The sequence below is a fragment of the Atractosteus spatula genome, chromosome 3 (genome assembly GCF_055471065.1).
Source record: "Atractosteus spatula isolate fAtrSpa1 chromosome 3, fAtrSpa1.hap1, whole genome shotgun sequence".
Lineage (NCBI taxonomy): Eukaryota > Metazoa > Chordata > Actinopteri > Semionotiformes > Lepisosteidae > Atractosteus > Atractosteus spatula.
Window position 1 is genome coordinate 5,467,213 of NC_142708.1, and position 16,792 is coordinate 5,484,004.

Below are 16,792 nucleotides of genomic sequence, written 5' to 3' on the forward strand. Positions count from 1 at the left end.
TGAAGTGTGGAAATAAAACATCAAAACTGAAAATGACACATGCAATATTGGAGTAGCCATGTGGAAACTATTATACTGACTCTTCTAGAGGAGGAAACATGCAGAGCATTGATTCCAATAGGTTTGTGCACACGAGATGAATGTGTAAGTTCCACTTACTGGCATCGTGTTGTTGATAAATGCAGTTATTTGTTACTACAAAGAATGCTGAAGAGGGAGTAAAAAATGCAAAACTAGAAAGCTAGAAAGGAAGGCCTATATCTTTTAATTCAGAAACAAAAGCCCCAAAGTAAGAGGGTCAGTGTGCATAATACAGTCATACAGAAAATACTGCACCTTAAAGAACAGCTTCATCTCGATATCGCTGCATAAGTGGCTTTCGTTATGCTGCCAGGCTAATTGGGGAAACTGACCTAGAACATCTGCTCTGACCTCGTGGCATTTAAAGACAGGCATTGTCAAAACTGTGTGCTTCAGCAGCTGGTAACAGTCACAGAGAAACCTGCTGCACTAACTCTTTGAAGAAAGGCAAGGCTGAATGGCTAGAGAGCCTTGGAAAAGGCCAGCAGGGAAGACCACGGAGGCATTTTAATCCCCAGATCACTGATTGATTATTTCCTTTAGGATGAAGACGTGACAGGGCCTTAAAAGTGTGCCATCCTGTCCTTTATTGTGTCTAAGAAAAACAAAAGTTTATTGATGGATGGGGGTGTCTTCCTTCCGAGAGAGAGTCGAGCTAAAGAAGACAGGGGCGGCGGGGCTGTTTGTTTAGGTGGAGCTGCACCCTTTTAGTGAGCCAAATCTTTGGTCACATTGTGGGTGGCCCAGCCTCCCCCCTCCAAGCAGCTGCTCCCTAAGCACAGGTTTGCTAGCATGTCACAGGCCTTCCTAAGTCACCGTTGTGTTTATATGGCTCTTCACAGCTATCACTGACCCCTCACCACCCAAATACTGACTTGCTCGGGTCGCCGTTTACAGTCCGATGTCCCCTGGCTAACTAAACAATATACAGTATATCAGCAAAGCAGCCTGTTTGCTATATTATTTTTAAAAGGTGCTTTTCTGGGAACTGGCAGAGATAAGGACAGTGAGGATAGGTCCTTATCTCCACCTAAGTGATAATGCTTGCTGATATGGGTGTTAAATAGCTGAAACAGGCATTACCTGGTTCTTACACCCTTAGAAAAAAGTTGACTGCAGGTGCAGGAGTGACGTTTCTCTCTGACAAGACGCAGGAGAAAGGTCGCTCCTCCATCATTCACTATCTGCTAACATGGCACTTATTAAATAAGTTCAAGTAGATAGCTGCTTCAGCATGTGTAGACTGCAAAGGAACGAGAAAAGGTTTATTCCATGCTGAAAAGAGAAGGAAAGATGCACAACATTCCGGCGCCCAAAGAAGGCTCCACAGCCGAAACTTGGTGTTTCTTTTCTTCTCTTTTCAGCATGGAATAAACTTTTTCTTGTTCCTTTGCAGTCCACACATGCTGATGCAGCTATCCACTAAGCATGTTCTCCAACTGTTCAACACACAACCAGAAGAAATAACCAATTCTTCTGCACACTGCCCAGGCTGCATTACAGCCTCTTAATAAGACAATGGTTTTCTGACACTTGGGTTACACATCTCCCAAGCTGGAGAACTTCACTGTCTACGATATAAGCATATCAAGGCTACACTGTGTTAAAATCTAATGCAACGCCAGTCTCTTAAGGTTTAAAGCTTTTTCACCCACACTTTTTCTAGTGACAGTGTCATCCAGGAGTCAGTCCTCTAAGTTCTATACTACTCCATTTATTTAAAGCAAAAAAAAAGTTAATAGCATTAATGGAACCCCAACAATGTAAACAGTATATTAGTGTTTCCTGACACTGTTTTACTGCTTTCCAAATAATGAATCCAATCCCCCACCCCAGCCAATTCACTGACCTGACATCAATAGGATACTAAAGAAAACTCTGACACATGTGCAAGGTCAATTAAATACTATACAGATAAAAGCCTAAGCCTAGTTATTTTTTATAAAATCTGTAGAACTTTAAAACATGCAAAACTTGGTGTTGCGCCAAATGAGACTACAGGTTCATTAGGGAGATGATAAGGAACTTCCTTTTCTAATCTCACTCTTTATGATGCCTGACCACTCACCCGCTCACATCTCCCTGAGGGACTGGACTCCAGATAACCCAGGGTAAGGAGAATAATACATCTAATTGCAAGATTAACGGCAGGAAGAAATACCTCAAAACAAAGCAGGGCCTACATGTAATTCAGAAGATTAATCTTAAGGAAAACACACCAGGGCAACACAAACTGCATTTTACCTCTGCTGTCACAAGCCCTGAGCACAGACAAGGCCACAGTTGCAATCCCAGCCTCGGACCACACACAGAAGGGGTTTCGAATCCCTTCAGTCAGCCATTTCTGGACTTGGATTTCATGAAACATTGGTAAAGATGGTGCTGAAGTGTAACTCAGGGTTTCGATTAATCTGAAAACGGCCCTTTTCATATGTGAGCCAACCACAAGACCCAGAGCTGGTAATTATACAGTAACAATGAGAGTCGTGAGAGTCACCACTGACACGTATCCTCTGGGGTCTTGTGTAAATTTCAACACAACATTTTTGTTTAAATCTGTTGTAAGCATTGGAGTGCTTTGCAAGACAATTAATGTGCTTAAGTAAAACTTAAAATCATATGTACAATATAACATGTACTGTAAAATAGGCTAGGATGCTCTTTAAGCCACTAATAGTTGCCACTGTTCCACACTGTTACAGAACAGCTCAGTAACACAAATTCACAACATATCGAGCCTTTCTGAACCAGCCACACACTTACATCAGTTACAAAGAAACTGCAACACACAAAAGAGCTTCTACACTAGTGCACATTAGTTATACTTAGAACTTTCCAATCCATATCTTTCAGACCCTTAATACAGAAAGTAAAGGGATTAGAAGATAATTCCCTCAGAGCACAAATACAAATAAATACAACAGGTAATTCTGCATATTGACATGCATGGTTCACTGTACATCCTGATACCCAACATGTGTTTAATGCTACACAAAACTCTCTTTGTCCGACGCAAGTACTGTAGACGCATTTTCACTCAAAGTAAACTGTAATGAAAGCTTTATGTCAAACCCTCACTTAATCATTGCTAGAGGATCTGAGACAAGAAGCAAATGCATGTCTGCAAGATCATTAAACCAAGAACAGTTTCCTATTAAGATTAAAAGTGTGGGATCAGCGGGATAACATTTATGATTTAGAACTTGTCTATACAGAATTTTAAGAATTCTTAAGGGAAAGGCTTTAACACTACAGAGAGTATCATAAAATACTCCGCTTTTTACTTTATATAGAAGCAGATAATTATGTTTAGACCTTCAATTTTAGTACATTCCCCTAACTACTGCCAATTCTTGAATATAAAATATTTCCAGTATCCCTATAAATAAAAATAGCAATAAAAAACTGGCAGTGATTACAAACTACATATTTCATTCTTTTGGATAAAAAAATCAAAGATTTCTGAGCCCATAAGATCTTAAAGTACAAAGTTTGTAAATCAAAAGCTTGAAAGTGATTTAATATGTGTTGCTTACTTTTAGATTTAACTAAACATTAAACTGAAATATACTGTACAAAATAATTGATGTTTTAACATACACAGGCTGTACTGGGAGACACTGAATACGAAACCGCCTGTTTGAAATCAAGAAATCAATTCGTTATCTTGATTCCTGTAATTAATGCGTTGATCAGATGAATATTAACATCACCTTTCTTGCTACCTTGATCTAAATCAACAACTTCTCTCCTAAACACTGCCTGCCTTTCAGCATTTGTGCTAGCATGTTTGCATGTATATTTATCACGGCTATGTTACAATCTGAAATACGTGTCTTCAGTCTGATTTGTACTGAATCTCACAGCTGTGAGCAAGGCTAAAAGCGGTTCAGAACACTGAACTGAACGTCAACACCAGAAACACTGACATGGAACTGTATCTTCCAGCCTTCCTGTCACATCTTCAATCTCTCCAAGTTTAAAGTGGAATCACTTCCTTACACAACACATAAACACAGTAAACTCTGCTACTTGCCGAGATCTCTTTCTGCACTTTGTCGTAAGACAAAAGGAGAGCACCAGTTTCCAATCCATCTCTGGAGACATGGAAGCTGTAACGAATAGGCTCCTGGGATCTTTCAGTAAGAAGAGCCTGGCTGAGGTCCTTAACGTAGTTCTCTCTCTTCATTTCCATCTCCTTAGCCTCTCTGGACACCTCCTCTTCAGACACTAGGTTTGCAAGCAGAAACAGAGATACAGTAAAACCTGAGTCCTGTCTTCTTACCATAAGAGTTATGTGCAGATGCAAACAATAGATTGGAGACAGAGATGAATGGCGAAACCAGTTCTTGTCTAAAACTTGTGTTATATCTGAAGGTAATGGGCCACATAACCTAATGTATACAGCACCATCATTTGGGAAAAAAACATACCTTTAGTTAGAAAACTAACAATTCTGCTTTATGATAGATAATGCAGGATTTACAGACATTTATGAGCTTTGAAGATATGGTTTAAATTATGTTTGTATACAAATTGTCATTCACTGAAATTCACTCTATATTTAAAGTATTAAAGGTACTGCCGAACACTACAAATTCCAAGTTTTCATCCCCTTCAAGAGCTGCACTGAAATAACCTTTTAAGAATTTGCTTCACTATTCTATACTCATGCAAAAAAAAAACAGTGTGCAGAATACGCCCACAATTATTATGAGTAGACGCCTGATTAATGAAAGACCTTTCATTTTGGTTTTAAGGCTAAAACGAGATATCAAAAGTTACTGATTTAATTATAAGAAACTGACTGTGTGGAAAATATTTGTCTGAGTATAATAAGAACATTGTCCTAAAGATGGTGAAGACTCGTTACACCTAACAACAGAAGAGCCCTTAGAATCACTACTGACTAATAACAGGCATGTAAAGTCTGGTACAACTGGTACATAATGAATGCTGCACTATCCTATTAAAAGATCTGCCCATTATATGTATGGAAGATATATTTTCATGTTTTTCATTGCATTTCAGATAACATTTATTGAACCAATTGGGTAACTATAATGCCCCTTGCTCCAGTATGTGTGTAGTGTACGAGAGATTTCAGGATACAATGATAGGAGTCATTTCTGTCAAGTGTACATCAGTCAGTTATAACATTCTGCAGAATCAATCAGCTAGGTACAGCTGTTCACATACCGTATTACATTAGATTCAAGGCTGATTGTACACAGAAGCCAGGTTGAGAGTTTCAATCACCACCAGCAATCACCAGATCCAACATCATGTATCAACAGGTGTGCTTTATTGCAGTTCAATCAAAGCTCTCAATGTCTCCATCTGAGTTGTCATTTTTGTGAAATATATCCGTCCAGTCTGAGCTCAACACTGCAGGTGTCCATATACATATGCACACTACAGCATATTGATAAGAAAAACCAATCCTGAGAATAGAATTTCTGAATTACCTAAATAACTGCACTATCAGTTATAAGTTTCTGTTTGTGAAGCTGATGTGAAGCTCATGAAGCAGATTGTGAATTCTTTGATTTGTCAGTTTTGTGCAACAATGTTACTTTTTCTCCATATCACTGATTCAAACTGTATGACTGTATGATCCATCTGTATGACACATTTTGTTTTCTACTAATCATAAGACAAAACAAAAAGACAAAATGAAAGATCTGTCAGAAATCAGAAAAAGGATGTAGTTGGCTAATTCATTTGCTACATTGAGTCAGATAAAAAAACAAGGATAATGCATTATAGAATGGAATGAAATGACAATGCTGTATTAAAAAAACCATACTTGAAAACTGAGGGATATGAAAAAGAAATCTATTTACAGTGTACTGTAGGTAGGCAGAAAACCGCTTTAAGAGCTTTATTTTGTAACAGGTAAGATTTCACTCAATGTTCCAGTGCCAAAAAGCACTATATATTCCAGGTTCTCATACCTAGAGTATGTTGATATGGGTAATTAAAACAACAGGTTTAATGCTGGGCATTATGAGGTTGATCTAAGGACAGGGCATGAAACACTAGCCAGCCCAAGGAAAAGTGATACGCAAATTGCAAAACAAATCTCCAATACGTGACTTTAACCCTTTTACAGTCATCTACACACAAGCTGCTTTACCGGATGAGAAAACACAGAACGGCAGCGAACTTTTAAATGTTCTACTGTAATGTGTAGCATTTTTTCTGGACTGGCAAAGATAAATAAAAGCTTTGGCATCCTTCATCGTCTGTTTGGGTCTTTGTGTGTTCAATGATTTCAAACAGAAATCGGAATGGCATTGCCTGAACAGCCCCTGGTTCCTCTCACCTGCTCCACTCCAGGCAGACTGACCATCGCAGAGCACAACGCTGAAGCCCGACCCAAGATCTTCCCCCCTCTTCACCCGCAGGAAGAAGATTTTGCCCGGTTCAGAGGAAATGCTGACTCGACGCACACTGGTACCCATTCCTCCGCACTATGGCAAACACAATCGATCAGACTTGCTCCAGGACCTGAGGCAGATAAAAGACAATCAATCTGATTTGAAAAAATCTACTTTTAAATATTGAATCTTACAGTATCTTGAAATCTCATGACAGTAACCATGTTTTAGCTTGTGTTTTTCCCACATAGGAAAGGATCTCATAGCTTTCTCAGATCTTCTGTACACCTAGTACACTAGTACACTTGCAAGGCAGACTTGTTCTCCCATTATGCTGATGTTCTTGGAACGTCATGCTTATGAAATACTTTTTTCTTTTAAACAGAACAATACACTTTAAAATGAGATTTTTTTTTGCAAGAAACATTTAAATAGGCCTTTGAGAAATACACACAACAATCCATATTCAACAGTGATTGCAAAAGTATTCAGCACCTGCCAATAATATTACATTTGGATGCATATACTTATTTGCTTTTACAAATGAACTTTGTTTTATTTAAAGCTGTAATGATCAATGTCATATGTGCGGGAGGTTGAAAGTCAGCACAAAAGGTTTGCACAGTGGGATGGGGTATGTTTGTCCATTCCTCCTGGCAAACTTATTTCACTCCTAACGAGTCGACTGGGGAGAATTCACAGTGAACACTCGTCAAGCAAACCTTGTCACAAACTTTCTATTGGATTCGTATCAGGACACTGAAGTGGGCGGAGCAGTGGCTCTGTGGCTCAGGATCTGCGCCTGTGGCCGGAAGGTTGCCAGTTCAAATCCTGTGGCCGGAAGAGGAATCCTACTCCGTTGGGCCCCTGAGCAAGGCCCTTAACCCCAACTGCTCCAGGGGCGCTGTATAATGGCTGACCCTGCGCTCTGACCCCCAGCTTCTCTCCCTGTCTGTGTGTCTCATGGAGAGCAAGCTGGGGTATGCGAAAAGACGAATTCCTAATGCAAGAAATTCTATATGGCTAATAAAGTGATCTTAACTAACTTAAACATTCATTCCATTGTTGTCGGACCACTTCATTGCGCTTTGGCCCTGTACTGAAATGTGATTTTAGACCCAATTTTAGATTCTTGGGCAACTAAAACAAGTACTGTATTTCTCCAGACTTTGCTCCATCTATTTTCCCCTTAGTCTGGACATGCGTCTTGACTGATGAGAAGCAGCCCCGTAACTTGATGCTGTCACCAGCATACTTGAGAGCTGGGGTGGTGTTGACTGGGTAATGTGCTGTATTGGGCCTGCATCAGATGTAACTCTGCATTTAGACTACAAACTTCAGTTTTTGTCTCATTTGAACATAAACCCTTCTGTTACACTCTGTAAGTCTGCATTATATTTTCTAGAAGATTTGAGATGAATCGTTTGCAGGAATGTCTTCTGTCATTGCCTTCACCCATAGAGGCTACCTCATGTTGGGAACAGTGATAGTGTATGAACAACAGCTCCCATTCCAGACAAAAGAAACTCTGCAAATCTTTCAAAATCACTGTTGGCCTCACAGTTACTTTCCTAACCACTTACCTGCTTGCTCAGCTGCAGAGTTTGGAAGGGTGGCCTGATCTTTGTAGTGTCTGGGTAATATGCTGCACATTCCAGTCCAGTTGTCAATAATGGACTTCACTGAATTAAACTAGCTTTCTTCTAATCTATGCCTTTATCACTTTATCCATAATTTGTTTCAACAACTCCTTGGTTTTCATGCTCAATTTGGTGTGTCACAATATGAGCTTAAAATGGCTTGAAATGCAGTATCTGATTGAACTTACAGAGACAGATGCAGTTACTCTGAACTGGTCAATTCACACCACTTTGATTACACACAGACAGGGAACGTTGCATGAATGCTGTGATCTTTCAGACTGTTATTTTGCACCTCAACTGATTTAGGTCTTCCGTGATAAAGGGGGTTGAATACTTATGCAACGGAGAATCTTCTCATTTTCTATAAAGATCTCATTTATTTGCTCGCCATCAGCATTTTTACCTTTACTACAGTAGTTTGAAGTAGACTCTGTAGATGTGTTGTACTGTTATTGCAAGCTCAGACAGAAACAAAATGTAGAAGCTTTGCGGTGGGTGAATAATTGTGCAAGGCACTAAAATCAGAAAAGCAAGAAACACTTGAATTAATGCATTAATTAATGAATTAATGCATCTTTTTACCTTGCGTTGATAGGTTGCACAGACCATAATGTTCTGTTTTCTCCATCACTCACAACAACAGTTGTTAAGAAACACTCAGAGGAAAATGAATGGAACAATTTTCTTCTAGGTTTTCATGTTTGGTTTGCAATTGAAGCCTTTCACAATGCCCAGGGGTACGTTAAAAACCACATGCCTCCGAGGCTCGCTTTTACCCCAAACAACACTGCAGCTTAATGAAAACAACCCCTCGCTTCATAACAACCCTGAATGGTTTCGAGTTAGATACCACCAATAGAAAATATCAAGTAAATGCACTGATTCATAAAATTACAGTAGCTGTAGAAGCAACAGACAGGATGGACCAGACATGTACCATGCACAGGTACTGTATACTGTAGGTATCCAGTATGAAATAGTTGGACTAGTGCACAAATATTCCACTTCAGTTCTCAGATATAAACTGTTTATACAGCAGAGAGGCCACATGTGTGCCCATTCATCGAAACAGAATCATACAATTGGATTAAAATGGACGACCTTGTGTCGACAGTGGTGATATTTATATAGGATTACAATCTTTTCTTCCCATCTAAAGTGCATTCTCAATTCAATGATACAAGGCTGTTTCTCACTTCTTTAGCTCATCCGCTGTGCAGTGGGTGATCTGCTATCAGATGGCTGCCACACATCGCCAGGATCCCACCTTCACTGCTCGCAGAGGGGCTAAACGGGCCAAATGACCTCTTCTTTGCTGAATGGACTGGGTCACCTCCTACATGAAAAGGGCTTTGTAAAATGTCGCATAAACTCAAATAAGTGTATTTATGGTGGTCTGCTTGAAACCTGGGACAACAGTGTAAGTTTCCAGAGCCACAAAAGGCTTTTCTCGGAGGCTGTTTATAACATCTAAAGCAGAATTACGAATCAGAAAAGAGCTTCAACAATACAATTTATTGTTAAAGAGGCAACTTACTCAACCATGGATACGAACATTAATTTTGAGCATTAAACTAAAAAAATGGCAGCAAGACAATATTTTATACACTGTAAGTATCAATATCTTTTGGTTTCATTCACAATGGCATAATGTAAAATTAAAGGGTATATTCCAGTAATTTTCTTGGCAGTAAGAACTATAGAGGCTTGTACTCTCAGTGGTTATGGAAACTTAACCTTGGAGTACAATAAACTGCATAGAGGCGTAATGTGTCAACTTTTATATATTACTTACTCAACAAACATTTCAATAAAGAGAAAGATTAGTTCCATACTGAAATGACAAAAAAAAAACGATATAATACCTGTGGAAACCTCTTTAGGTATGAGAATATTTACCAGTTTTTTTAATCTACCACCATAGATGTGACGACCATGATTTTTCAACGTTTTGTGTATACTGTACATTTGGGGACCCCTGTATCTACTGTTTTTTTTGTTCTTGCTGTAATCTTGTAATTGATCTGCTTGCTTGTCTCGACTTTTTTTCTGCACTCTGCCTGGATTTAAACAAACAACAAATCGGTCATTGAGAATTTGCTCCCTTCTTTCTGATCCGAAATCTCTTCAAAGTCAATCAAAGGATGCTGAACGGACACACTAGTGGAATGTCACTGTGTAAACGGGCCCATCATGGCTGTTTGCTTCTTCCTTCCACTTAACTCCTGCTGGTTATGTTTCAGCTCACACAGCGGAACGAGAGGCATCCTGAAACTGAAAATGGCTCAGGGTTGATACCACTTTCAAATGCCACGTGACTTTTTATAACGGCTGAATGAAAATTTGGACATTGAAAGCCCTTTGACTGCAACGAAGAAATATTTCGCTGGGTCAAAAGCCAAAGGAAACAGCAGTCCTTCAGGACCAGAGCTGAGAATCACTGGCCTGTTTCCTCCATGGGTATTCTTTTTATTATTATTTATTTTGTACTTTATGGGTACTTCCATGGAAAACACAGGCTGCGTAACAAAATACCACCTCACAGTATGATGCCGGTAATGCAACGCTCCTTACATCGTATCTCAAACATATCTGAAACCATGAAGAGCCACATCAGGTTTGGCAGTGACAAAGCTGATCTACCACCAGGATAAAAGTTACGGTATTGAATGACATATTAGTATATGTAATAGTATATTATGTGTAATAGAATATGCTCCAGTATGCAATATACATCAAGGCTGTGCATTTCTTCCTTTCCTTTTATAAGCAATTCCAAGCTGAAGGTAGAAAAAGCAGCATTTCAGCTGTGGAGCCTTCTTGAGGTGTGAAGGCTTTTAAATACAAGGTCTCGATAGTTTGAGACCAGAGTTGGACACAGCCTTTACGTGTTCCTTTGCAGCCTGGACACTGATGCAGTTCCCTATTAAAACCATTCCTAATGGACTGAGATGAGCTAATTTACCCATTAAATGTATTATGTTACTGGGAAAGGAAGGTATGAGAATCCAACAACAACACTGTGTAGTAGTAACTTGGAGATTTCAGGGACTCAAGTCTCACTCCAAGTTTCAAGGACTGTCAGTGACCCCCATGAAATGACTTCAGAATGAAGCAAATGGGTTCTTGTGAAATCACTGAAAAGTTGGCTTTTGTTCCCATTAAATGTGAAAAACGGGTTGAGCGTTGAAATATAAACCTCTGCTTTACAGTTAACGTCTTGATGTTTCAGTAGCCCGTATAGCTGGAATTCGCCTACGCTCAAGATGAATAAGAACCCAGGTGCTCCCACACAGTCTCTACTTGCACCTACAAGACCCACGACTACACTTCTTTCCCAATCGCCCATCTCCCACTCACACCCACTGTGCTGCCAGTCATGTTGTCTTCCTGGCCAGCTACTTTAGGATACACAAGAAATGACCACTGGACGTGTTGAGAAAATCCTGAATGTCAAATTCTGTGATTGCACTTCGATCTCCCTAACAACCTCAGCCTCTGGGCACTTGTGGCTTTTTACTTATTGCTTTCTAAACTACTTGGGGAAAATCAATTACCATTGTCAATGGCAAAATACATAGAAATGCAAGATTTGCATGAAACACATGCAGTATAACAGGATCCATACTTATGGAATGCTCCATTGGAAATATCCTTACCTAGAAACCTCTAGTAGGTGCTGACTGTGGGGCACCTGTAAAGTGATGTTGGCTTTTGAAAAAGTTCATGATTCAATGAAGTATACAGCAAAATGTAAAACCAATGTTATTTAACTGAACTGAAATATGCAATTAAGACTAAAACATGCAATCAGAAACAAAAGCAACATGTAAATACACACTTCCAAATGCCAATGCAAAGCATCGTCTCTTAAGAATGTATAACACAAAAGTCAACTTGGCCAGAGACATCAGAAAAATAATAAAGGTGATTTAAAATTACAAGTAAAAATTATGAAATAACAGTCATGCTGTTTAAGGTGGGCTAAAGATTAAAAAGACTGTTTATATTATAGAACAGATTAAACGTTAACCTCCAAAGAGGATGGCTTAGACACTAACATCTGCACACAAGACAATGGCCTCCAGTAATGACAGACAAGCACCCAGATTAAATTAGCAGTCACTCAGGAGCTGCACTGTGACAGGAAGGAGAGTGGCTTCAAAGATAATAAAAGAATCTGGCTGAATATTTCCATTAATGTGGAGAGGAAGCAGCTGGATACCCTTTTTACCTAACCTGTATTCAAACATTCAAATTCATACAGTACTTTATAATCCGCACAGATTGTTCAGGTGGTCCCTAGGAAAAACATTTTCCTTGTAATATATACAGTATGGACAGGATCTGGCAAAATTATTCACACCCTTGCATAGTCTTTATATTTTGTTTCTTTAATTAAAAATGGAAATGTCATGATAGTGAAAAATCAAATTAACAACCCACACAGTTAGTTAAGTGGTCTCTGTGTGGAATAATAGTGGTTCACAACTATTTCAGACTACATACATCCATCTCTGTGAGGTCCCCCAGTCAGGTAGTATATTTCAAGTTTATATTTGAACCATGAAGGCAAATACGCATTCAAAACAACCGAGGGATAAAGATGTAGAAAGGTACAGAGCAAAATAAGGGGATAAAAATCTTTCAAAGACTAAAAATGAATATCTCTTTGAGCATGGTGAAGGCAAGCATTAAGAAGCGGAAGGCACCCAGACACTGTCTAGGTCAGGCTGCCCTCTATACTGAGCAGCCAGGCTGGGTGGAAGATGGTTAAGGATGCCACCATGAGGCCAGCAGCAACTTTGACAGAGAATTCAATGACCATGAGAGGAGATAATGTCCATTGGTCATCAACATCCCAATCATTCCACAAAAGTAGCATTCTTATCATTTTTGGTCTAAATGAAGTCGCATCTAACACATACCCAACACGGAGCTTCACTCAGATAATACCATCCCGACTGTCAAGAATGATGGGGGCGACTTTATGCGACAGTTCTGCTTCTCATCAGCAGGGACTGGGGTGCTTGTCAAGACTGAAGAGAACATAAATAGAGCAAAATACTTAGTGGAAAACCAGCTTCAGATCTAAAACTGGGACACCTTTCTGCAGGAGAGCTATCTAAAGCACAAGGCCAAAACTACACTAAAGTGGCTTATGAATAAGAAAGTTAATACCCTTCAATAAACAAGTCAAAGTCCTGACCTGAGTCCTATTAAGGACATGTGGAAAGACTTGAAAACTGCTGTCCATAAGTTATCTCCAAGGAACTTGAGAGAGCTTCAGCAAATCTGTCAGGATGAATGGGCAGGTTCTGCACCACGCTGATGTGCAAGGTTATACTCTATACTCCGCAACAAGACGTTTAGATACAAGTAATGCCAAAGGTGCTTCCAGCAAATATGGATTTCACAGGTCTGAATACTTACACAATCAACATATTTCATTTCTTCCTCTTAGGAATTTAAGTTTAAACCACTGTGTATGCATCACTTTGTAGCTTCAAAAACTGGATACCATAGGTGGAGTCTGAATGCATCACAGGCCACAGATGATTTTGACAAAGAACGGATTGAACACACAAGAGACGCACAACAGCTTCACACACAAAATTTGTCAGAGAAGAGTGGCATTAATATTGCACTCACGTGTAAAGATGTGCTATATAGAAAGCCGCACGCGCAGAATTGTGACTTCTGACCACAGCTGGCAGCTCCCAGATGGCAACCGAACGTAGCTATGCCAGCCAAAATCAGTTGTATGCCTTCCAACTAAAACTGCCAGGTTACTGCTCCTGCTGTTGGCTGCCTCATAAACACTATAATGGCTTAACACCAACCAGACAAAGTGCTAAAGATAAACAACTCAATTCCTGACTGTTGCAGCTTCTCAATAAATGTGATTTACAAGTATTGTCCTCAGACTCCACGGCCCCCACCTGCAGTCTAAGTTGGATGGCAAATGCCTGGAGAGGGAGGGAAGAGCACAGGAGGGGATCCTCTATAGGCCCAGAGGGAACAACTTGCCTGTTATCTCCCAGTGCCCATCAGTCAAGGCTCACTGGCAGGTTGCTGCCTTGCACTGGGAATGAACTGACTGTCACCATTCACTGCAACACTGAATGGGAACTGACAGCAGAAAGGCAGGCTTGGCTGTGCTCCACACAGACATCTCTCTAAACGTGCAGTCACCTTTTAGAATTAGAAAGTTAAACAAGTCAAGTAAAACAAGAACAAGCAGATAAGATGCACGTTGAGGAGTGTGAGAAGCACTTACTGTAATTATAGGACTTGAAAGCTTGTCCTGTTCTACACAAGACCTAAAATAATCCATATGTTTTCATAGAAGCTCCCATGTTTCAATTAAATGATTCTTCACTGTACTGCATGGTCTAGTACAATAAGGTCTACCTCATCATTGCTGCTTGGAAAGCAGGCATTTATTATTTTATTATAATTAGTAATGCTACTTATATAGTAAAAATTCTTGCAATGTTAACAGAAAAAGAGTGCCTACTTTTCCATATACGTAAGTGCGACTTTTCTGGGTTCAGTCACATTTGCAGTCAAATTTATTGCAGTGCAAACATTAACTAAATAGAGCCAGGAAAGGCATTTTTCTGATCCTGGGTGGCATTACGTTTTTTTTTTTTATTTCTATCTCATAAAGACAAAACTTCTTGTCTGGGTGAGAGTGAAAACCAGTTCTTGATTACTCTGTGCAACCTAAGGTATCCAATTTGCATGAACACATCACTAACCTAGGTCAACAAACATCAATAAAAGCACAAGCTGCCAAATTAGAATTTATAAGGGTGAAAGACTACTGTATGTTAAATTACGTGGCGATACTGTTCCCTAATTCAAGGTGTCCTTAGTTATAAGTGGGTAGCTAACTACATGTTACAGCTATGTTGCTGTCATTAACTGTGCTGTAATTAAGAAACATTCTGAACATGCTCTACACTTGTAACTTACATTCGCCTCGAGGAAAGAGAGAGAGAGAGAAAGCTATTCAAAGGGAAAGGCACATACTGTACTGTACCTCCTAACACTTGCACGTACAGCACAGGTGCAATCCCTAGTTAATGACATCTTGGATCTCTCACTACATCCCATCCTTAGAATTACAATCTGCCCTAAAGGGCTGTAAGTAGCAAACAAGTTATTCATGTACAAATATGAATAAGTTATCCATTTAGTTGAAGCTGGTACTTTGATTTTGTTCAAATAATGAATGGATGAGATTCTTGGATCAATTTAACTCCTAACTAACAAAAAGGCTAGATGGGCCAAAAGGCCTCCCCTTGTTTGTACATTTTCTTATGTAAAGTCCTTATGATCCATGGGACTCATGCAGCCATTCCATGAGCGGGTACCGGCTACAGCGCAATAACTAGTTAGCTCGTTTCATATTCCCACAGCCCTTTCCGTGAAGAAGTATCTCCTGTGGTTAGTTTTAAATTGTCTTCCATGTGCCTGTAGATTCCACTTGTGTGCTCTGGTGTTCCCTGCAGTGTCCTCTTCTTTATTCTGAAGTCCACTCGATTGACTTTGTAAATACCCTTGACAATTCTGAATACATTCATTAAACTTCTGATTTCCCCTGTCGTATTTGCTGTTCAAGAGAAATAGAATAGGAGCCTTTCAGAGTGTATAGTTCCAAACAGCTAACCCTTAGTTAATGTCATGAAACTTAGGCAACACACACACACACACACACACACACACACACACACACACACAGAATATTCATTAATACACATCTGACGGCAGGAAAGGTTCCTGCAGCTGCATAACAGTGGAAGTGGCCATCTTGGATTTCTTTGCCATTGGGCTATGATCCCACACTATTAAGTTCATGTGGTAGTTGTTGAGCACAACCAGCCACCCAATACAAGGAAAGGTCCTTTGGTGATGAGCAACTGGAACGGGACTACAATGACTAGCAGCTCCTAGTCCTAACCTGGTACAAAGGTCAATTGCAACTGTCCTCTCTACGGGGGTTACTCCGATCACCACACACAAGGAGGGTGTCACAAGGAAAAAAGTGGTGGGTGCATAATCTCTCGGAAGGGCAAACTGAAACAAAGAAAGCTCTCTTTAAGGGCATGGGTTCGCTGAGACATCTTAATGCTTACACTTGAGGAGATGATGAAAGGTCTATGGGCCTCCAACTTACTCTATGTTATTTATATACCAGCTAGATTTGGAATCACCAATTCTGTGTTTTTCGCATCTCAGCTCACAGCTACAAACCCTGCTACTGCACACGGGGGAGAATGAAGGGGTGTACGCAAACGTCTATGACCCGCTCACCTTCCAGCATTCGACTACCATCACCTGAAAAGAACTGTGCAAAACCCTCATAAAGTTTGGTGCTAATATCCTCCACCTGCTCCACAACAGTACGCAAGCTGTGATCCTCACCAAGCAGTTCCTGTTACAAGTGGAAACTACTGTATGTGGAAGTAAAACGAGGAACAGTTATAAAAAGTTTTGCGGCAGTATAGAACAAGCTATCAAACCACGTTTGTCGAAGCTGATTGCTCGGCTTCTGTGAAGAAACAGAAAGGGCAGCCCAGACGTCCCCGAGCTTTTCAGGTCTCTCTGGAGAAAGCGTGAGCCAAACAAGAGCAAGCAGTGGAGGAAGCGAACAGCAGCTCAAACAACCCACCCATC

General features: G+C 40.0%; 1 protein-coding gene across 1 annotated transcript in view; it reads right to left on the reverse strand.

Moving 5' to 3' along the window:
• xrcc4 (X-ray repair complementing 4) overlaps positions 1 to 16,792 on the reverse strand; it is a 166,091-nt gene that overhangs the window by 139,478 nt on the left and 9,821 nt on the right. Inside the window, exons 2-3 of the mRNA XM_088911281.1 lie at positions 6,410 to 6,594; positions 4,118 to 4,311 (exon numbers count right to left, since the gene is read on the reverse strand). Coding sequence (XP_088767407.1) covers positions 4,118 to 4,311; positions 6,410 to 6,548 — 333 coding nt within the window. The 5' untranslated portion in view covers positions 6,549 to 6,594. The remainder of the gene's footprint in view (positions 1 to 4,117; positions 4,312 to 6,409; positions 6,595 to 16,792) is intronic.